The sequence below is a fragment of the Megalobrama amblycephala genome, linkage group LG1 (assembly GCF_018812025.1).
Source record: "Megalobrama amblycephala isolate DHTTF-2021 linkage group LG1, ASM1881202v1, whole genome shotgun sequence".
Lineage (NCBI taxonomy): Eukaryota > Metazoa > Chordata > Actinopteri > Cypriniformes > Xenocyprididae > Megalobrama > Megalobrama amblycephala.
Window position 1 is genome coordinate 2,383,698 of NC_063044.1, and position 23,272 is coordinate 2,406,969.

Sequence of the window (23,272 nt, forward strand, 5' to 3'; positions counted from 1 at the left end):
CCACTGTGCAAGTGAATGTTTCCACACCTGCCGAAGTTTATTAGTTCATGTGAAAATGAACTCAAAATGAAGAATTCTTATAAAGCTGCACTTTAGATCATTCTGCAGCTCATCATGCTGTAGTGCAATACAGAGCAGGAAGAGGAAAAACAGGAGAAAAAGAACAAACATGAAACAGCTGGTTCAGAATTACGGGCAAGAATGAACTCAGAATGTACATAAGCTTAGATGAAAATGAACACAGCATGAAACAAAAAGCATTTATTTCTAATCCAAGAGGCAGTAAAGGAATCAAAACACACTATTTTATAAAACCGCTCCACCTGGGATTCAAACCCACTAACTTCGGATACAGGGCTCTTCAGATAACTGGCTTTACACATTGAGCTACTTGAGGATGCACATTCAACAGACTGTGGAAGAAACCTTTTAGTCTAACAAAGAATTCACAAAAAAACATTACTTAGCATGCTAACCATATTAGCATGCTAAGCTAACTTAATGCTAATGAAGCTCATGGTTAACTTGATAACTGAAGAGCCACATTAAAGAGAATGACAACTGGTTAGCATGCTAAGCAATTAGCATGCTAAGCTAACTAGCATAAGACAACAAACACAAGCAAGTCACATTCAGAGATGAATATCTTGGGAATGGTAGCGAATATCAAAAATCCATTCAGTCATTTCTGTGCGGCTCGGTCCAAAGATCACCTGAGCTGATTTTGGACAAAATTGGACAAAAATTGTAGGAGGAGTAGCGAAAAAACTGTTTTCCATTTATTTCAATATGGCGGACAGGTACATTTAAGGAAAATGACAAATGACACATCGTCGGAATCGGCATAAGCCAGGGAATAAAATGACATAAAGCATACACATTTTGGAAAGTGTTTTCAAAAGTTATAAGTGGTTTTGCAATAATCATTACATCTGTGGAACAGTAGGTGGCGCTGTGTTGAAACTTCTCAGGTACCTTCAGGACCTTCTAAAGGTCATACATACCAATTTGTGTGAAGATATGTCAAATTGTTTTAAAGTTATTGCAATTTATGACAAAATTCAAAATGGCGGACACGTGGTTCATCCGATGTTGACGAATTCGATATCCTCGGATTCGGCATGGCACAGGGAATCCATAGACACCAAGATCTTGATTTTCTAATAAAGTGTTCAAAAGTTATTGGCCAAAATAGCCATTTTTCAGATCTCATGACCTGTAGGTGGCGCTGTTCCCAAATTTGGCATGGAACCTCAGATCATGGTCTTGATCAAGTGTACCAATTTTAGTTTTGATTGCTCAAAGTTTGGCCGAGATACAGCCTCTATAGCAATTTTGGGTCAACCTCGTTAACTTCGTGACATCATAACTTTTGAACAAAGATGAATAAAAAAAATCTGTTCAGTCATTTCTGTGCGGCTCAGACCAAAGATCACCTGATCAAAGTTTGGACAAAATTGGACAAATTTTGAAGGAGGAGTAGCGAAAAAACGGAATACTGTACTTTTCAAAATGGCCGCTACTGTAATGGGCGGAGACTTAATGTAAGAATTTGAATAGAATCAGCATGAAGAGACGAATCAGATGTACTAAATTGTATTTTTCTAGAGCAAATGGTTCAAAAGTTATAAACTTTAGAATGTTGAATTTTTGAACTGGTGGTGGCGCTATAGAGTTGGTCCTAGAGACTCCAAAATTGGTCAGATTTCTAGACATGACCATCACTACAAGTGTGCCAAATTTCATCATTTTCTCATGTTCCGTTGATAGGGCTGCCATAGACTCCCATTCGGGAGGAAGAATAATAATAATAAAAGGGAAAACGTACAATTACAATAGGGGCTACAGCCCCTTTGGGGCTTGGCCCCTAATTAAAGTCCTGATAATGAATAAAATGTTAAAAGGTCTACATATCTATAGTAAATTTAATTTGTTTTCCTAGTTATGCTCATCAGTTAGAAATTGCACAGTGCTTGCTTCAAATTTAAAAAAAAAAAAATCCTTATCCATTCATAACAAAGTTTCATGGAAATCCATGTTTTAATATGAAATATATCAACACAGGAAAGTAAATTGCATTGCCAAATAATTTCATGAGATCTGCCAAATAATTTAATGAGATCTGACCATAGACACAATTAGTTTATCCTTATATTAGGTTCACTGACAGGATTTTAAGCAAAAAGGGCCTTTGAAGACCAAAGCTTTGATATTTTAATACTATTTTTATTATTATTATTATTTATTATTATTTAATGAATCGTTCTGGGTACTTTTCTCTTGTCTTGAAATATATAAAACACTTAAATATTTCTCTTTATATACAATACAGAACTTGTTTTGTTGGAATATGGCTATGGATGAAAAATCAAAAGAGTCTGTGAACGTCTATAAACCACTGTTTATTCATAATCAAAAAGCAAAAAAAGAGACACCAATAAAATTCATGGCCACTGTCATTAAAGGACCTGCTTCTAATACTAGTTCATCCGTTTGTGCACAAACCTACTGTTTAAGTGTGGGTCAAAGCTCTTCAGGCTGAGCACTCACTGATGGAATTTCATACAGTATAAAACTGACAGGAATCCTCTCTTTAACACCACAGATAAGTGGAGGCCTACATTTCTCAAAGCTTTCAGATACCCCAAAGAAATTTCAGAGGACCAGAATTTAAATACTCTACATTGACTAATGACTACATGTTATAAATTAAACATTAGGCTACATTTTCATCCTCACAACACAAGCCTTGTGATATTTGACCTCTGTTTATATATATAGCAGTTTCTCTGTCACATTCTTTTAACTAGAAGGCGCTTTGAATAAATTCTTGTTCCTCTGAATAACTCCTTTGAGGACAAGCCATTTAGGCATCTAGACTTTCATTCTTTTGAAGATGGGTTTAAACTCTGTGACCACATGACCCACTTTCTCACTATATGACTAATGTCAAGATTATTATGTTATCTCAGTCTGTAGGCCTACGGCTTCATATTATTATCTGCAATTTGCTCCCAGCTGCTAGATTGAGTTCGTATGGTTAATGCTGCTGTAATTAATCTTGATGTCACTCAGCATTAAAATTATTATTTTAAATACACCTGACATTCAAGACTACTTCAAACTGGATTGAGAATATGACGTGGACTTTAGTAAGATTTGTGCTGCCTTCAAGTCACGTTGGAATGATGATTTTTTTCTAGACTAACGCACATAAACAACACCTTGATGCAGCAATTACAGTGGGACCCTTTGGATTACATTTTATTTTTGGATTATATTTTTTTATTTTTGTCAATCAAAGAAACAAGAAGCTAAAATAAGTGTCTTATGCTCACCAAGGTTGCATTTATTTGATCAAAAATACAGTAAAAAATAGTATTGATAAATGTTATTTTAAATTAAAATAACTTTTTATTTTAATATATTAATTTAATATATAAAATGTAATTTATTCCTGTGATGTCAAAGTTTAATTTTCAGCATCATTACTCCAGTCTTCAGTGTCACATGATTCTTCAGAAATCATTCTGATATGAGGATTTGTTGTTCAAGAAACATTTATTATCAGTGTTGAAAAGAGTTGTAGTGTTACTTGGGGTTTTTGTGGAATTTTTTTTCAGAATTCTTTGATGAATAGACATTTGAAATAGAAATCTTTAACATTAAACATTATACATGTCTATACTGTAACCAATTTGAGCATTTTAATTGATCAAAAAGTATTAATTTCTTTCAAAAAAAATATCTTACTGACCCCAAACTTTGAACAGTAGTGTACAGTATGTGCATAGTAAATTAACATTGAATTTGCAAATGCTATACTGTAAAGCAAAACAAACAAAAAACTGCAGATGTGATGAGGATTCTTCAGTTATTCATTTACACAGTTGTTGTCATGATCAGCAAGTGAGGAGCATCATTCACTGAGCACAATGCACTTTACATCCTCCATCTACATCTCAGGACCTGTTTACACCTGGTCACACCTGTTTAGACCAGGTGTAAATGCGCTCCGAAACGCATTCAAGACGGATTTAAATCCAATCGCTCAAACCACTTCAGTAGGAGGTCTGGGATGCATTCCAGTCAAAACTAAACAAGTCTAAATGCATCTGGTTGTTGAAACCACATTGCAAATTTATTCCTTCCAAAAATGCTAAAAAATAAATGCGTGAGAACATGTTATAGGCAAAATAACATGTTTTAGCCAGATTTGACAGCGCTACTGCATCACGCATTGCCACAGATGAGCAGCTGAGTCTCTTCAGCAATGAATCTCATTAAAAGTAATGAGATTAAATGTCTTACCAGTGCTGTTGCCGTGCTCTCTCCTATTGTGGTCTTTGATTTTGAAATTAGCTGATGATCAATAAAATGCAGCTCATATTTGTTGCTTTCAGTGACGTGAACACCAATAAATCTGCACATTTATGTGGCCAAGTGTAAATGGAATTGTTTTGATAAGTCAGATAGCTATCCGATCAGTAAAAACGCATGAAGTGACCAGGTGTAAACAAGCCCTCGGTATCTAACAAACGGTCTGTGGCTTTTATTTAATGACTCCGGGATTTGTTTTTCTAGAGATTCAATAGACAACACAGGATCGCATATATTGAGTGTGTCGACTGAATAAAGGGGATCATGTTCAATACCTTTTTGTGTCATGTCTATGATAATAGACAATCTGTCACTAGCACTTGTGTGACTTTTATATTGTTTCTTGTCTCCAGATGACCGTATCTAAATATGGTGCACAGTTCCGGGGGAATTCCCAGCATGACGCTTTGGAATTCCTGCTCTGGCTTCTGGACCGCCTCCATGAGGACATTAACTCGTCTTCAACCATGCCCAATGGAAATAACAGAAGCAAATCAAGCGGCAAGGTAAGCGCACGTCTCAGCACCTGCCTAGGGCATGAAACAGCATGAAAGAAGTGAAATGATGCAACATTCAATCTCAAAAATTAGCTCAAAATGGGATTTTTTCCCCCTCATGTAATGTTATATTATTATGCCGCAAACCACAAACCATCACCTGAAATATCTGCAATATGAGAACTTTATTTTGCAGAATAATAAGTTAGTAGAAGTTACCAGTGGCTCTTCTAAAACCCCATATGGCCAAACAGCTGTTACCTTCACCATTAGCATGACTTGGCAAGGTCAGAGAGTCTTGTCTACACACCCCTGCCACCTGTAAACAACACATCTGTTTATAAAATATGGAGATTCGGGTCAAGCGCCACAGCATGCACTGAGATAGAGTGGTCTTGTATGTAACCTTGGAATTACCCAGATGAATAGCTTTTCACAGTGGCTGTGATCTTCACAAGGCGATATTCATGGAAACTGAAATTGATTTGAAACCCATAGCATTTTGCAGGTCTACATGTGGCAATGGTTTCCACTCATCTTGGACCTCTAATGGAGCCACATCACCATGGCAGCAAGTTGCAGAACCTTCCGCAATTATTGCCACTCGAGAAGAAACATGCAATACTTGTTGTTTATTACATTAATCTTACATTGCATTTAAGAAAGAAATCTAATTTTGTAACATGAAAAAAAAAAATCAAATTTACTACACATCTCTGAAATTAGGGCAAGAAGGTATTCAAACATTATTATAGCCATTATTATGGCACCAAGACTTTTTTTTTTAGAAACAGCCTTATTTAGAAACCTTTTGTTAGAGGGCAAACTTTCCAAAAATCTACTTTCACGCTAACTATCAAAGATCTTCTTGTCTGAAGAAAGCCTATGCTATTTTTCAAATCAGTAACATATATGGGGCCCTATTATGGCTGGGCGATAAAACGATAACGATATGTATCGCGATAGACGTGATCGATATCGATAAAAAATGTGTTCGATAAAACGTACAATATTTTTATTCTTCAACGGAAGAGAACAGAGCTTGCGAAGCAAGTTTGGTTGCATTAACAAAGGCACTCGCTCTCTGGTAACCTAGCAACGTAGGGAGTGACACGCTAACAGCCAATCATGTAACAGTATAAATTTTGGTTGCACCATATCGTTGTCTCGTGCTGGATTCCTCTTCAGTAACCGGCGACTGATAAGCAGAAAATGAGTGCCGCAGCGAGCGAGGAAATTGTAAATAAAAGAGGAAATGTGTTCATTGTGACTTTAGACTAGGGTGACCACCTGACTATTGATCTGTTGCAGGACAGTAGATGTGACAATGCGGGACACAAGAGACAGATAAATTTACAACTATTACGCTATGTAAATATTGATTTACATTTGTTGGCAAACTTGGCATATGCGCTGATTAATGTTTCTGCCGGTGGGTGCCCACACTATAATGCGCTTATGGCAACATTAAATCCTGGAGAGAAGACAATTCTAGATTCACGGCTGCACATGCAGGAGGACAAATTTGTGTGCGCGTGTCCAGTTTTGTGCAAGGGAATCCGCCTGTGAGAGAGGGAGAGATTGCTCGTGCATTTGATGCGCGCTCGACATTTTTCAATATAATAACGCATAGAACCCGAATTAAATGAAATATTAACGTGAGAAGAAAGTCGTGTCTGAATTTCGCAATTTTGTATTTGTTAAAACAAATGGAGAATATCTCGTTTTTCTGTAGGTGCTCGACCATTTCCATGTGTGCCGCTTGATCGCCGCCGTTCGTTGGAAATATTTAACATCAGGATGGATGATTACATGCTTTAAATCATCGATTTGGGCAGCTTTGAGCAGCTCTTGATGTTCTTATTCAGTATGTGAGATGAAATCCTTGCTGGTGTATTTGTGTTTACCGACTTTGTTGAGGCCTGCTCTAGTGATCGACCGATGTATCGGTTTACCGATATTTTTCCCGATATTTAAGCATTTTTCCATAATCGGGTATCGGTTTTGTAATATCGGATTCGCCGATTTATGGCGCCATCTTGTGGCCATTTTGAGATTTCCGCCATTGCAGCCCGGGCGTCTGAGGAGATCAGTCAACAACTCAGTGCACAGGTAAAGTATATGTTCTACTTGGTTTGCTTTAATTAATCAACTTTATTTAACATAACAGACATGCACAAATGAGATCTGAGACATAAATTCCTGATATAGTTAATTTATGCAGCTTGTTTCTAAACAATTGAGACAAACTCATTGAGTCACATAGTGTAATTCGTCATGTCCTGCCCCAATAAAGACGTAACTTTACATGAATTAAATAAAACAGACATGAATGAGTGCATGTTGAAAATAAAAGCGCTGAATTTAATTCTCTATCTGTTGTATTTGCTCACCATTAGTCTAGAAGAAAAAGTTCGTTCATATTGCTTAGCAACTGACGGATGATCAGGAGGCTTAAGCACGGCCACTGAATGAAACTTTTGACAAGATTATCTTGTTTAAACACCCTAGATTATATTATCATTTACTACATAACAATTATTTCGCTAATACACATATAAATATAGCCTACCGCTTTGTGGAAATTAATTATTTATTATCTCCATGCGCGATCGCAGTTGATTAAGTTATAGTCAAACAGCACTTTGTCAGTTGGCATTTCATGATTTAACGTTAGATTAAATTTAGATCATAAAATGCCAACTGACAAGTAAGGAGGGAGTGATTTGTTATAAATAAAATGGTTTGTTCAGCTCATTTGTGTTGTAATAATTGTCAAAAACAGAAGTATAACAGTAAATAAATATCGGTTCTGCATATCGGTTATCGGGTAAATAAACATGCAAATAATCGGTATCGGTATCGGTTATAAAAAATCAATATCGGTCGATCACTAGCCTGCTCTTTGCCTGTCCACTCAGTTGTCATCAGCGGGAAAACCTCTCTCTATGATTGCGCTGGTTGGTTATTTTCACAGCTAGAATATGACGGCTGCACAAATAGATTTTTAAATGCTCACAGTTTTTATTATATTTCTTACTGTGGTATTGTAATTTCAGGGATGAAAAAAAATTACAGACATAAATGAAATGCGGGACACTACTTAAGTCTTGCGGGACAAAGCTCCTAATTTCGGGACTGTCTGACTGTTTGCGTGTTTAGTACATCGTTGTTGTATAATCTTGCCCTTAGTTTGACAACTATGTACGCTGACAGAAGAAATGTAACTGATAGTATTTTGTCTAAAATATAAGTTGCTTAATATTTAATTCTTGTTTATTAAACTGTTATATGAAAGCAATATCACAACCAAAATCTGTGACTATTTCGCTGTTCATTTTGGGTAAGATTAGAGCCATTGTGTGTGAAAAAGAGAGACGTAACTGGTTTTGGTTACCTCTGGTTACCTGGGGTTTCTGAGCCCCTGCTAAATTTTTCTTTTGGTGAATTCTGAGCTTCAAATTTCTCCATCAATTTGGGGGGGAATTTTATTACTTTCTCAATGAATTTCAGGGAAGTCACCCACAGTTTTGAAACATAATTACTGACATAGGACATGATTACTGATGTATATGTTTTAGAAATGACATTACAGAATTCATATTAAAAGCTGGCTTAACATTAACTCAGAAATGAAGATATAAGCATCATAAGCAGCGGCTTCAGCCTACACCTTTTTCGGTTATTATGTATATTTTTATTCCTTATGAAAAATTGACTGTAAGGACCGAAATAAATTGTTGTTGTTGTTGTTAAAAAAAATGTGAAATGGCCCGCTTTTACTAGCTTTAAATGGCTTTTAGCACACAATCTATACATGAGATTTGACTGCACACTCACTTGCAAAAGGTTTTTATTAACCAACGTTTCGGCACAAAGCCTTTTATCAGATGTGGTTTGATGTAGTTGGTTTTATTCGCTAATTAATAATTTGTTTAGTGACACAAATTTGAACCGCTGTGTAGTGATGAACCAAGATTTGAGACTTTGATTTTCTGTAAAACAACTCATTTAATCAACAGTCTGGTAGCGCAGCGGCGTACTGTCTTTAATTGATGATCTTTGTGTGTATGTGTGCGTTTGTGTCACGAGCCGGTTCAGTTCCTCTGGCTACGCCTGTGGCTACAGCCCGGCTTATTATCTCTGAGCAGTACTTTCATCTACTCTCTGTTGATGCCCTTTTTGACTGAACTTGATCCATTATTAAAAGCCAGTTCTTTTCCTTTTAAGATATGTTCCTATGCAGGCGCACAGATAAAGGCTTGTGGTATATTGCTATATGAACATGGGATGTAATAGTCTCAAAAGACATTGCAAGGTCAGTAAAAGAAACAGCAGTATTCAAATTGACAGCGTGCAATGTGTCATGCTGCTAGAGATCCGTTTTTCACCTGCAGCCAAATACCTTCACAAAATGTACTGTGGCAAAGTACTATAGTATTTTTTCTTTTTAAATGTATAGGAGGGAATCTCTAAAACCCATTTCTAAAAACCTCGGAAACCTCTTGAACAGCAAACCAGACTATATTGACTGCACTGGTTCTTAAAATCTGGAGCAGACTTTCCTTTCAAAGATAGGCCTTTTAACTAATGCAGTGACAATTAATCAAAAATCAACTTATTAATTCAAAAATTCAAATGGAAATAAGTCACTTTTTAAAATGACCAACAAACAAACAGCTAAAAATGGTGTATTTAATTCATGTTTAATTCAAAAATCCAGTTCAATTACTTTTCAAATGTACAAATAAAAACAAAAACATTTAAAATTGTGTAAATCATGTTTAAAATGTGAAGTTAATTGTAACAAATTAATTTAATTATTTAATTTTTTATTTTTAAAACTTTTAAAATTATTCATTGTATATATATATATATATATATATATATATATATATATATATATTTTTTTTTTATTTTGTATGGCCTTCTTTGGATTGATCAAATTCTTGCTGGCATTGTTTTTATGTACTTTTCCACAGTCTCTGTTGTTATTGACTTCCTAATCGGTTCTAGTTGTTCCCAAAGACTTGCTTTCTGCAATCTGTGTTTGAATCCATTAAATCCCAACAATAATTTTAGCATTAGAAACACTACTGTTACTAAAGAGCTTACACACACTATTAGTTTAGGGCAGCTGTGCCACAAACCTTACATTGAGTGGTGGTCTAATAAATTTGTTAGGCACTGTATACACACACACACACACACACAGACCCATACATGTACAGAAAGCGCACCACAATGAGACAAATGAGCCACTCATAGTTCTCTGTATTCCACCCCAGATTCAGTATATCTCAATAAGGATAGGAATGGTGCCTCAAAATGCCTCATTTATAAGTCAGTACACATCCTAAAATGAGCATGACCCTCCTCCATGCAGCGATTGTGAAGACATAGCCAGAGCCCAGCGGACATTTTCAGACTCACTCTTGAAGACATTCATTATATATTTATTATACATGTATGTTCTAATGGAGGTTGACAAGTGCATGCCTGTAAACAAACAGCTAGATCTATCTTTCCTTCTACACACACACACACACACAAACACACTGACCCCGAGGCCACTGATTTTTGGCATTCCCTTCACTATGTTTACTGGGTATCACTCTGGAAACAGAACTGGTGTGAAGCCATCTCTCAACGGAATGAAAGGAAGCTTTTGTGAACAAGGGGATGAAAGAGACGCTTGTTCTGGACATATGGACTGAAGGAGAGTGATAGAGAGAGGTGCAAACCCCCTCCTGCAGCCCTCATACAGGGCTTATATTAATTTACAGTCATGTCATTATGACTGTGTTCAAAATTCTTACAACATTACACATTCTTTTTAATTAATCTAGTTATCACACTGTCAACTCTAGAGATAGTGCCGTCTGCCAATAAACGATGGCTGTATTTTGTGATGCAACACTGCAAAATTAATTATCGATGGACCACCCATGACTTCACTAAATACAGTACTATGGATGTAGTAAAAGCAGGTTGAAATTGAACTTTTAAGCTTACCTGAAGCAGCAGTATAAATAAAGTAAAATAAATAAATAAATATAAAAAATACATCCATCCATTTTCCAAACTGCTTGTCCTAGGGTCATAAAATTAAATAATATAATATAATATAATATAATATAATATAATATAATATAATATAATATAATATAATATAATATAATATAATATAATAGTCTTAAGATGTTTGTCTTGCTTTTGAAAGCCAGACCATGATCATCTCTGCTGCAGTTTGTGAGAGCAGGGGACTGTGAATCTCTTTTTCAGTCTCACTCTGTCAATATAATAGTGGGTCACGCCACCTGCAGATGTTTTTTGCAGACTCATGATTGTAGTTTACATCATTAATGTTCGATGATTCAGAGTATAGGAAGCTGCTGGAGGACTTCTGGTGTGGAGGAAACCACCTGCTGTTGAACATCTGCAGGTCAAAGGGGTTGTTGTTGGATGTTGGGGATATCAGGGGATTTCTGGAACTGCCCAAGCGGAGCATGGGAGTTGTGCAATCCAAACCTGAGCAGACTGGGCAGACCAGAGAAAGGCCAACATGGACTGTACTGTCTGAGGTGGGCTTTTTCAACTTGGCAGCACTATACTAGATGTTCTGCTAGTGGCGCAGGTGTTTTTCTGTCAGTTTGGAGAGCAACACCAGCTTAGGAGATTCCATTAATGTGATCTGATAACCAAGCATACGGATTCAGAAATTTATGCAAAAAAAAACAAAAAAAACATTCTTTTGCAGTATATTTTTCTCACTATTATTATTTATTAAAATATTTTATTATTATTCTTATTAATAATGATATTATATAATGAATTGTATTAATAATTATTAAATTATATAATTATTTATTAAAGTATTTCATTATTATTATTATTTATGTATATATTATTTGTTTATATATATATATATATATATATACAAATTATTATAATTCAATTTAAAAATAATTAAATTAATTAATAATAAAATTATTTAAAATAATATTTTTATGATTATATCCTCAGCTTTGATGCAAGTGAAGTATACCAACCAATCTTAAAAAAATCTTATATTTCTATATTATTAGTTATGTTAATGTTAGTTATTAAAATATAGAACTAAAAATATTTAATAAAATTTAGAGCATTTTGTCTAATTTAATGATGCTTTGTAATACTCTCAGAATTGTGAGAAGCAATATCACATCCTTCCTTTCATCAGAGTTGATTTCACTTTCATTCCGTCACAGGTGTCTCACAGAGGTAAATACGCTACATGAAGTGCCCCTCATTATTATTCATTTCACATACTCTCGGTTCTCCCTGACGATGTCTGAAAGGAAATAAACGCTGCTCTGCATCCAGTTCTGAAAGCTTGCCAAGAGCTCTTCTCCACGGAGGACTAGCTTTTCTTTCCCCTTCTCTCTTTATCTCGGTCTCTCTGTCTCTCTTTGTGTATTTGCCCACTGGCATCTCCATAGAAACCAGCACAAGGTAGGAAGCCAGAGTCTCACAGCATTGCTGGATGTATTGTTGCCCACCTCTAGGGAAAGTCACAGGGAGAGAAAACTTTGAAAGACACTCTTTTTTTTGTGTGTGTGCACGTCCTTTTGGACCCTTTCTATTCTTAGCTCTCGCTTAGCGGAGCTTCACTTCCTCTTCCTAAACAGATGGGGAGATTGTCTGTTTGCACAATGTTATTGATCAGTCGCACTAATGAGATCTCCCCTGCATCTAAACACCTAAATTATTCATTTGAAGCATTTCATCTGAACACAAACCAAACAAACATACAGACACAGGATTGCACTAACATATGGGTCTCGTCTTGCAACAGAAAAGTCCACATACATTTCCACTAATTTCTTTTAGTGTGTAGTCAGTCAAGTACTGATACTGCTGTACAATTATTTGAATTCTTTTTTTTTACACCTATTATTGAAGTATCAACGTTTTCCAGATAAATCCACCCCTAAATGACACATAAACAAACCAAATTGTAGTTGTTCACTTTACATGTTGGCTCTTCCTGTCTAACTTGGAGGCTCTTGCAAAGTGGACCAGACTTTACTAGGGCCCTATGATTTCTGTGATGCGGAAAACATATTCAGATAATGTGGTATTCAGTCATTAAAAAAAAAAAAAATGTTGTATAACAAGGAATTTCACAGAATTCTGATATTTTTGGCGTAATCAATCGAAAATTGGGCTGTACAATTAATTGAATTCAAATCACAACATGATTGTCATATTAAAGTGCAAAAAGACTTAAATAGTCTGCATGTGTCTCAGGGTATGTATTGTACTAAAAAAGGAAAATGTTATCTTTTTTTGCACACAGACAACAACATTATCAAAACAATCCCCGTTCACGCGGATCTGCGAAAATGGCAAAAAACAAACAAAAAAGTTGGCCAGTAGTTGGCGATGTCACTATTTAAAGACACTACGCACCTACAGTGTTGCCAAATCTGTGGTTTTCCTGCGAAATTGGGCTACATTTAAATTGTTGCTGCAGGTTGATTTTTTTTTCTTCTGCTGGTTAAAGGTCACTAAAAACCCACCCCCCAACAAAGAAAATTGCATTGGGCCATTTTTAATTGGTCATTGGGCTAGTATTGTTGCGCAGAACTGGCAACCCTGCCTACAGACTGAACATGTAATACGAATTCACTTGACATTACACATTTAGTTTACACGGAAATCATAACATAAGCGGCCAAAATGCAAAAAGTTTTCCTTTTTTTAGTTGAAAACAGTGTTGCGTAAACGGCACCTCAGTGAATGAGTGTCAAATGCATACTGAAACTCAGTGTCTTTACCACAAACCACCAATATATGGCTCAATGACGTGACGGGTCATTTTTTGTCCAAAGGCCTTAATAATAATAAAAAACAAAGATATGACATCCAAAGCATGTAAGGTAGTACAACTAGATCTCTTTTATTGAATCCAAAAGGTTTTAATTAGGGTAAGTGTACCCATTCAGCCCATGCACCCTTTAAGCCCACTTTTCAATTTTTAAGTGAAATTAAAAAAGAGAGAAAATCATATTTTATGCTGCTCATTATTTTAGCTAATCCAGTGATTTGTTACTTCCCTGACATTTATTTTTGAGTTAGCCCCACTCATGTGCATGCTGTCTCAGGGGACCTCACACAAAGACACCCAAAAACTTTGGTCTTTCCGTACCCTTCAGAAATCAGCACATTTCTGCAATTTTCAGCCATTTCTTTGGCAAGTACATTGATATTATGTTAAATAAGAGATAAAGGTATTGTTTTTTTTGTGTATGAATGTATAGTACTTGATCATTAAATGGGAAGATGAGTTTTATTAGCATGCACACAAAGCTAATCTCAAGGTCAAACCATCAACCACTGAAAGATAGACTGTCAAAGAATTAAGCATGTGAACTACAAACACTAAATGTTTTTTGATTAATTTTACATTAATTTACAAATAAATACATCATAAATTGTTTTGTAGAGCAGATTATTTTCATAAATTAACTTTTGTTTTAAGATGGGCTTAACCCTCTGGAGTCTGAGGCTGATTTGGGGCCTGGAGAAGTTTTGACATGCCCTGACATTTGTGCTTTTTTCAGTTGTTCATAAACATATTAATGACACAAGTGTCATTACACTGTATTCAGCACAAACTAGGCTACCATAATATGTGAGGAACATGTGTGTACATGTTTGTGTTTTTGAAGGAATAACGTTTATGCGTGGTTACTGAAAAAACAAAAAACTTAAGTCACTGATATAAGGCCAATAAAAGTATATTAAATCTGTGTTCACAAGACTTTTGGGTATTGAAGGTTGTAGACTAGAGTTTTTGCTTCAAAATTATGTAAAAATTATGCTGACTACTCTTTCATTTATAACAATATACTGATTTAGTTTTTGTAAGACACTTTTTGCCAAGAAACACGGTATGCGAGGAGGCGTGAATCTCCATGAATAATGGCTCATTCTCACCTGTGAAGACAAAAGAATTGAATAGTAATGACCTGAAAAGACTTGCATATTAATGAGGCATTTCAGTCAGGTAGGCTGTGAAAAAAAACTTCTGTGATGTCTCAAGCTCATCATGGTATATGAAACATACAGAAAAATTTTATTACAATATAAAATAATGGTTTTATATTATACTTTAAAATATAATGTATTTCTGTGATGCAAAGAGTCTGAATATAGGCTTTTAGTTTAAAAGCATGCACATTTGGAGAAATATAGGATTCTCATATGTTTATGTCAATTTTCTATACAGAGGAGTTATTTTTTATTTAATATTCATTGTTATCTCTATGAGCGCTGGTGTTTGCAATTCATACTGCAGCCGGAGGGCGCTCTGTGCATTTTAGTCCACAAATTCACCTAAGAAGAAGACGATATTCCATGAATGGTGTTTACCAATTCATACTACAGCCGGAGGGCGCTAAAGAAACAAAAACTCACTTAAAACTTATCAATAGAAGAAAACAAACAGGAATTTACTGAATGTCTTCCAGAGATCGCTAACCATGGCTTTTTCATCCAGATAAACAATTTTCAAGGCAATAAATACACGATTGAGATGATGAATGCATGTGTTGTCTCTGAATTTGCCTGTGAATAGCGCTGGCTCCGTGGGCGTGGCCGCATTAGTGGGTAATGAGCTGAATCACGGACTTCTGACATGGCTCTCTTTTCATACAGATTACATAAACACAGAATGTTTGTTTTCGATTTGACTTGCACGATTTAAAACCTGACATTTCAACGTTTTGTTACACATAAGTATGAATTTTTTGTGATTAGTATTCACTAAGTTACACTTCATTTTCTGAGAACTATCAGATTGGACTTCGTTCAGAGGGAGATGAGAGATCACGCATCATGTTAGTTTTCTTTATTTTACAAAAAGCACAACATTTTGTTTTTACTCTGAGTGTATACAAATAAAAGGAGATATTCTATAGTTTCAATTGATGTATTACTTATGTCTCTATGACAAAAAAATGACAGAGTATTTTAAGTCTGTTTTGCTGCAATGTGAAAAAAAACCTGCAAAACGCGCCGGCGCGTTTTTAGACCTCAGAGTGTTAAATGGTACAGCACCACAAAATGCATGCAAACTATAGCTAACACAAGCTAACCTTGAATGAAAAAAATCTTAACATTTCTCAATGTGGGCACAATGAAAATTACTATAATGCTTAGTCCACATTATATATAAGCTCCATGCATGTCTTTGTAAACATATCTTACATTTTTAAAGGAAAACATTGTCTTTTTCAACCATTACTGTAATATGTGTTTCAATTAAGAAACTTTGATCAATTTACTAAGTAAAAGTGTTTAATGATAACTTTTCTTTGTGTACTTTTACCTTACTAACCTTTTACCTTAACTTACCTTACTTACTACTTTAATTTACAACTATATTTAGATAGACCTAAAATTACACACATTAATTCAATTGAGATAGAGCCCGTTTTGTCCTAAAGTTACTCATGTATAACCGGGCATAACTCTGGAGCCAAGCCGAGTTAAGGCTCCAGACTCCAGGCATGGGGGCCCACTAGGAGACCCCGGTAAGCCCAGAGTATGAAGGCTTGGCTCCCGAGTTATGCCTGGTTATACATAAGGAACTTTAGGACACACTTCCAGCTTGACTCCAGCTACAACTCAAGAATAAAGAATAAATATATTGATGTTTTACTTCTTTAAAATCAATACATTTTTATATTTTGTGAATCAACCATGATGTGGGCTTATTTGGAACACATGTGGGCTTAAATTGAGCCCATGCCAGACTTCTGACTTTATTCATAAAAAATCTTAATTTTATATTCTAAAATGTACATTAACTAATTAATAAATTTTCAAATGAGAGAGAAAGCTTGCATTTTAACAAATTATTTTCTTTATAAACCATGTCAATATATATGAAAAATTCATAAACTTAGATTTTAGTGGGCTTAATGGGTACACTTACCCTATATTTTGCTGCATGTAAAGTTATTTTAAAGATTTTGAAGTGTCAAAAGGTCGTTCGGTTTAACCGTCCAAAGTCCAATACAGCCATTTCATTTGTGATTAAAACATCTTAAAATGTAATAAATGTATACATTTTTTATTCTGGCATGATTTTATAACATCATCTATCAACATAGTGGAACATGGTATTAAAATTATGTGTAGAAGTCGTTGCTTTGTTATGAGAAAGAATTAATTTCATTGATGTCATTCGGAGTAACCAATATAAAGGAACCATTTTGGATCAAGTCATGCGGTCAGTATCATGCGACAGGATGTGACATCATTCAGACGCCTGCAAAGGACCACATGGTCATGAAGCAAAGTAACTAACTCTCTTTTAACTTTGAAAAATTCATGTTTTCACTTGCTCATATGCATGTCCCGAAACATCAGGTCATTCGGTACAACCACTGTAAAACATGGAAAATATTTTAAAAACTTATACTAAACTTATACTTGTACTAAATATAAAAAGTTTGATTGTCCTTTTGCTAGGTGGCTAGCAAGCTAACTACCTAGCTAGATATCAGTATGTTAGCATTGTTTGAAATATTATCATTTGGTATAACCAAAAGTGTCATTCGGTAAAACTGAAATTTTGGTTAAACTGAATTACTTTTTTGGTGACAAATTTTGTCCATCTTGTAAAAAATGACAAAAGCAGTGTTAAGTGATTATAAAAACCACATAATCTCATTGTTAACACTTAATAAAACTTCAAAATTAATTATATCTCCATTATGTTTTTTTTTTATACTTTTAAAAACCTTATTCGTCAATGACCCAAATATTGTGATATATGGGGAACCTCACTTCATAGGTTTATGATAAAAGAGTCAAAAGTCTGGTTACACGAGATGAGTTTAGCACAAAACTGGGATTTTTTTTTATTTTTTATGAAAGCATCAAGAAACATATTTGACATCACAAACCTACTATTCTAACAGATACCTAAGATTTATATTGTCCTGAAACTTATCTGGTTGCCCAAGTAAAAAACTATATATGCATACAGTAAATAATAGTGGACAAAAAAATCATTAATCATTCATATAAAGACTCTTCAAAATCATAGAAGGTCAGTCTCTCTTTGACCATGGTCTTGCAAGTCTTGAACTACAGTAGGCTATGTATAGAGTGATACAGCATCAAAAAGACTAGTTCTTTACCAGAGGAAGGTGGATATCATCTTTGGTTTAAATAGTGTTTAGATCAAGTAATTACATTCAACTGGTGCACATGAAAACACTTTTGAATTAGTATAAACACTGACTCTGCTCAGTCAGCATTTCTTCTCTGACACTAGTCTTTCCATCATTCTCTTGCTTACATTCTGACTGAACAACACTAACATTAGCAAGGCAAACATCCAAAGCTCCAGACACATAATTTAACAACTGTCTCTGACAGACTGGCAGGACATAATTATTTTAAATGCAAACAGAACCATGCACCTAGATTAACTCATTAGTTTTTCTATTTCCTTGTGGATTTGCGCAGAAAAAACGTTTATAAGAAATCTGGAAGAAATGCAAACAACAGTGATAGGGCACATACAGCGCCCCCTTTATTTGGACACTTAAGGCTGATTTATACTTCTGCGTCGAGTGTACGCCGTAGCAACGGCGTAGGCTGTGCGTAGCACGCGTAGACTACGACGTAGCCTGACGTGCACCTCTTCAAAAATGTAACAACGCGTCAATTCTACGCGGACCGCAAGCGCTCTGATTGGTCTGCTAGAACCCCTCCTCGGGTCAAAAAAAGAGCGAGCGCTTTCAGCTTCACTATGAATGAAAAAACACTCTGTTTCAGAGGACACATGAAGTCAAACTGCAACAAAAAGTCATTACCTATTTGCTGCTTCTCTGCCGTTTCTGTTTGTAAGCTTCTCTGACAACGTACATGACGAGCTGCTTCTTCTTCGGCTTTTGTTTTGATGCTCAACATGACCGCGGACACCGCCTCCTAGTGGTCTGCATGCACGTTGACGCGGACAATGACGCAGAAGTATAAATGAAAACAGACGCATAGCCTACGGCGCAGAGGCTCCGGTGTAGGTCCGACGCTGAAGTATAAATCAGCCTTTAAACTACACACAAAAATGTCTGAATGTCATGAAACAAATATCATAAAATATAAAAACCAATGAGAGATGCACAATATTAATACGTGCTACTGGGTGTACAGTAATACATAAGAAAGTGCTATATAAATGCCTCATTCATATTGTCTATCATTTAAAATCTAATCGTTTAGTTTGTCAAGTGTGCATATGCTATATCTTTCTTTAAAATAAATGCTACTTGGTTTAATATTTTGTTAATTCCATTTCCATTTATTCATATAATCAGAAAAAGACAAATAGAATAAGAAAGTGCTAGTATTAATTAGTCAGGTGCTGATGAAAAAGATTTGTCTTTAGACATTTTTTTTGAAAATGGCCAAAGACTCATCTGCTCAAATAGAGATAGGCAGGTCATTCCACCAGCTTGGAACAGTCCAGGTAACGGTCCGTGAGAGTGATTTCTTGCCTCTTTGGGATGGTATCACGAGGCGTCGTTCACTTACAGAACGCAAGCTTCTGGAGGGAGCATAAGTCTGAACAAGCGAGTTTAGGTACTTTGGTGCAGAGTCATCCGCATAGCAGTGATAGGAAAAGACATATTTCTGGATGACAGATCCTAATGATGACATGTAGATGGAAAAGAGAAGTGGTCCAAGCACTGAGCCCTGAGGCACCCCAGTAGCAAGAAGTTGTGACTTAAAAACCTCCCCTCTCAAAGACACTCTGAAGGACCTACCTGAGAGGTAAGATTTGAGCCATTAAAGTGATGTTAATGCAATTCCATTCATGCATTAAGTATGGCCTAAGTTTCCAAATAGTTTTTAGTGACACTGCTGTAGATTTACTCCATTACTCACTAGTTATTCCTTGTAGAATTGCCTAGACTATTTTACAAGCTTTCTATTGTAAGATCAGTGCGGTAATAGAGTCAATGAGAGCGATCTCCCGTTGGCCATAAGTAGAGGTGCCATTGTTCATCCCTTTTTTCCCTCTCCATCTTTTAAAAGGGAGGATATTTTTAGTTTGGAGCCCAGCAGGTAGTCTTTCTCTGAGGAGTGGGAGGTCCATTATTCATTAATGCTTCCGGTGTACGTGTGGGGCGGGCATGTGTGTGTTTCTATGTTTAAGTGATTTAAAAGGCTCTTTTTGCTTATCTGGGCCATGCTGTGTTGCGGCCACTACAACAGATGCACTGAATCTATCCCTCCACAAGGTACGCATCCATCTGTCTGATCAGGGTTGTGAATTATTCATCTTAATACCATTACTGTGACAGCATGCATTGCCTGACTATACTTTTAAGGTAGTTTTCAAACATATATCTTCACAGCAAAGTTTCTTTTACAAATATTTGATGGTTATGACTGAGACACTTAAGACGATGAAGAAGGATGAAAGACTGGACATAAACCCCACTGATAATGTTTCACAGGGGCTGATTTAGGAAGCTCAGCCAGATTTACCCTGGCAGAGGATAGAAAGTAATGATTATTAGAACAAATGATGAGTGTAAAAACTGCCTGCTTCACCTATTTGCTAATTTAAAACATAATTTCTCCTATTCATTTTTAATGTCGCAGTGCTTTAATTAAAAGGGGATCTGTGCAAGCTTGCAGAAACGCATGTACTGCATACAGTATGCTAATGATTGCAGAACAAATCTACAGACTGGCCTTATTTAAATTTCTCAGGCCGGCTCACACGTTGCCCCCGTTAACTGCATCTCCCTTGCAATAAAACTTTAAAGGTTCAGCCAAAAATGAACATGTGCCATTTTTCATGAGGCTGTCAAGCTCCAAAATGACAAAAAGCAACACGAAAATAGTCCATATGACTTGTACGCTATTTTCCGATTCTTCTAAAGGGGAACTGAAACAAAAAACTAAAATTAAACTAAGTTTGATGATCAATGCCAAACAAGGACAAATTTGTGTAACCAACTTGAACTCGCTTCGACACTAAGGACGTTCAGTGCTTCCCACAGGTTTGAAATATACTTGTGGTGGTAGCTGGGTGGAAAATCCTCCTATTACCCACAACACAAAAAATGGATTACTACATGTGACAAACAAAAATTAATGTGTGATTTTTAACAATATTTTTATTTTTATAAGACTTATTGAAAAAAAAAAAAAAAAAAAGTAAGCCCAAGACTTGATTTTGTCCATTGGGAATTGATTGGAACATTGGAAGTAAGTTTGATTGAAGATTACAAGCGCACATTAATAAAAATAATGATGTGCATGGATAAATCATTTATAAAAAGCACTGCAATATTCCATAAAAAAATATGAATTTTCAATTTTGATTTCATGGTGACTTTAATAGGTTAGGAGAAGTGCTCCTCTTCCTGGTCAGGAAAAGGTTAAAGATGAAGCTGTCTTAAACAGTCACTTAAAGGCTCCAGATGCAGCACATCAAAGTGCTGCCCAATCTGCCATTTTCAAACGACACCTTTGGCACCGGGTACATTTGGCCTTGTTTCAAGCAGCTTGTGCTCTCTGACTCCAATTGGTCCAATTCACTCATCTACTACCACCTCTATTCAAAACAAGGGCCACATTGGGTCAACCAAACCCTTTGATGTTGGTCTCCTTCTTCCTGAAGCATTAACAATATAGTACTGGCAAGACGAAGCTCAACCATTTAATTCATCCATAATGTCCTGTAATTTAACAACAGTGTGTTTGTCTGCACCATAGAGACTAAGATATTAGCAAGGTATACTTATTAAAGGCCACTATAACTCACAGAGCAACCCCAGTGGAAGATTTGTTTAAATGCAATGTGACTTAAATGCTGTCAGAGAAAGCAGAGAATCCACAGGTTTCAATGTTGCAAGGATATAGAGGGAAAACGCAATGCTTAGAGAAAGTGACACACATTTAAAAACAAAGGTTCCAAAGGGGGTATTATGCCCCATTTTAAAATAAGTAAGTATATGTAAAATAAGTCTCTGAAGTCCCCAGAGTGTGTATGTGAAGTTTTAGCTCAAAATACCCCACAGATAATTTTTATAGCATGTTAAAATTGCCACTTTTTGGGGTTGAGCAAAAATACGCCATTTCAGTGTGTGCCCTTTAAGTGCAAATGAGCTGCTGCACTCGGCCTAAGAGGGTGGAGCTTCAAGAGCTGATCCTCTGGAGACAGGATTCAGTCAGGACGCACAAATATATGCTGAATGGAGATAAAACAGGTATAGTTTAGTTCAATTACGGTTGTAACTTATATTGTCTTCTTTGTTTTTATCCACTATATTAGTACAAGCCTGTTGTACCGGACCCCGTTCGACTTTACCAATCAGTTTTATAATGTTTATTGTACTTCACACAAAATATGAAGCGTTTCTTTTTCACTTATCCATAAACTCTCTCTCTCCCTTGCATTATCGTCAACATACACAGCGAATTACACAGAAACACTCATTACAACTAACAGTAAACAAATATATAGAAACGTTATGCTGTTACGGTATGCTGGTAGAGAGATGAGGCAGATACGGATTTCCACAATAACATAGAGTTTTAATCAAACAAAGGCAAGGAAACACCAAACATAACCTTAACACAACAGTATTACAACAGAGAACGGACCAGGAGTGAAGGGAGTGAGTGCAATATATGGGGAGTGCTGACAATAGAGTCCAGGTGCAGGTGATGAGTGCTGATGAGGAGCTGACGAGGGAAGTGAGTGCAGGTGTGGAGAACAGGAGGATCTTGGGAATTGAAGTCCAGGGAAACAAGGGTACTGTGACATTACCCCCCCCTCCCGGTAGGCGCGTCCTCGCGCCGTAGATGAAACAACCGGGAGGGGGGCGGGCGCCCTGGAGACCTCAAGCTGGTGCAGGGGTAGGAGCAAACTGGAGTGGAGGTCTCCAGGGCAGGTTCAAAAGCCATGGCGGGTCAGGGGCTGAAGGCAGCCATGGCGGGTCAGGTGCAGCGGGCAGCCATGGCGGGTCAGGGGCTGAAGGCAGCCATGGCGGGTCAGGAGCTGAAGGCAGCCATGGCGGGTCAGGGGCTGAAGGCAGCCATGGCGGGTCAGGTGCAGCGGGCAGACATGCAGTGGGCATACATGGCGGGTCAGGTGCAGCGGGCAGCCATGGCGGGTCAGGAGCCGAAGCCGAATTGTCGCCGAGCCCAGGCGGCGCTGAAGGACCGGCGGGAGATGGCGGAACCAGCGGCTCCGCCGACCGAAGCGCAACCGGGGCTCCAGAAGGCCGCAGTTGAACACAGACGACAGACAACAGAGTGAACACCAGGGGGAGTGAGGAAGCCAACTGGAAACGAGGGACGGAGGGACG

The 23,272-nt window shown here is 36.7% G+C and overlaps 1 protein-coding gene across 1 annotated transcript in view; it reads left to right on the forward strand.

Moving 5' to 3' along the window:
- usp43b (ubiquitin specific peptidase 43b) overlaps positions 1 to 23,272 on the forward strand; it is a 94,603-nt gene that overhangs the window by 8,040 nt on the left and 63,291 nt on the right. Inside the window, exon 2 of the mRNA XM_048162172.1 lies at positions 4,734 to 4,886. Within this exon, the coding sequence (XP_048018129.1) occupies positions 4,734 to 4,886 (153 nt within the window). The remainder of the gene's footprint in view (positions 1 to 4,733; positions 4,887 to 23,272) is intronic.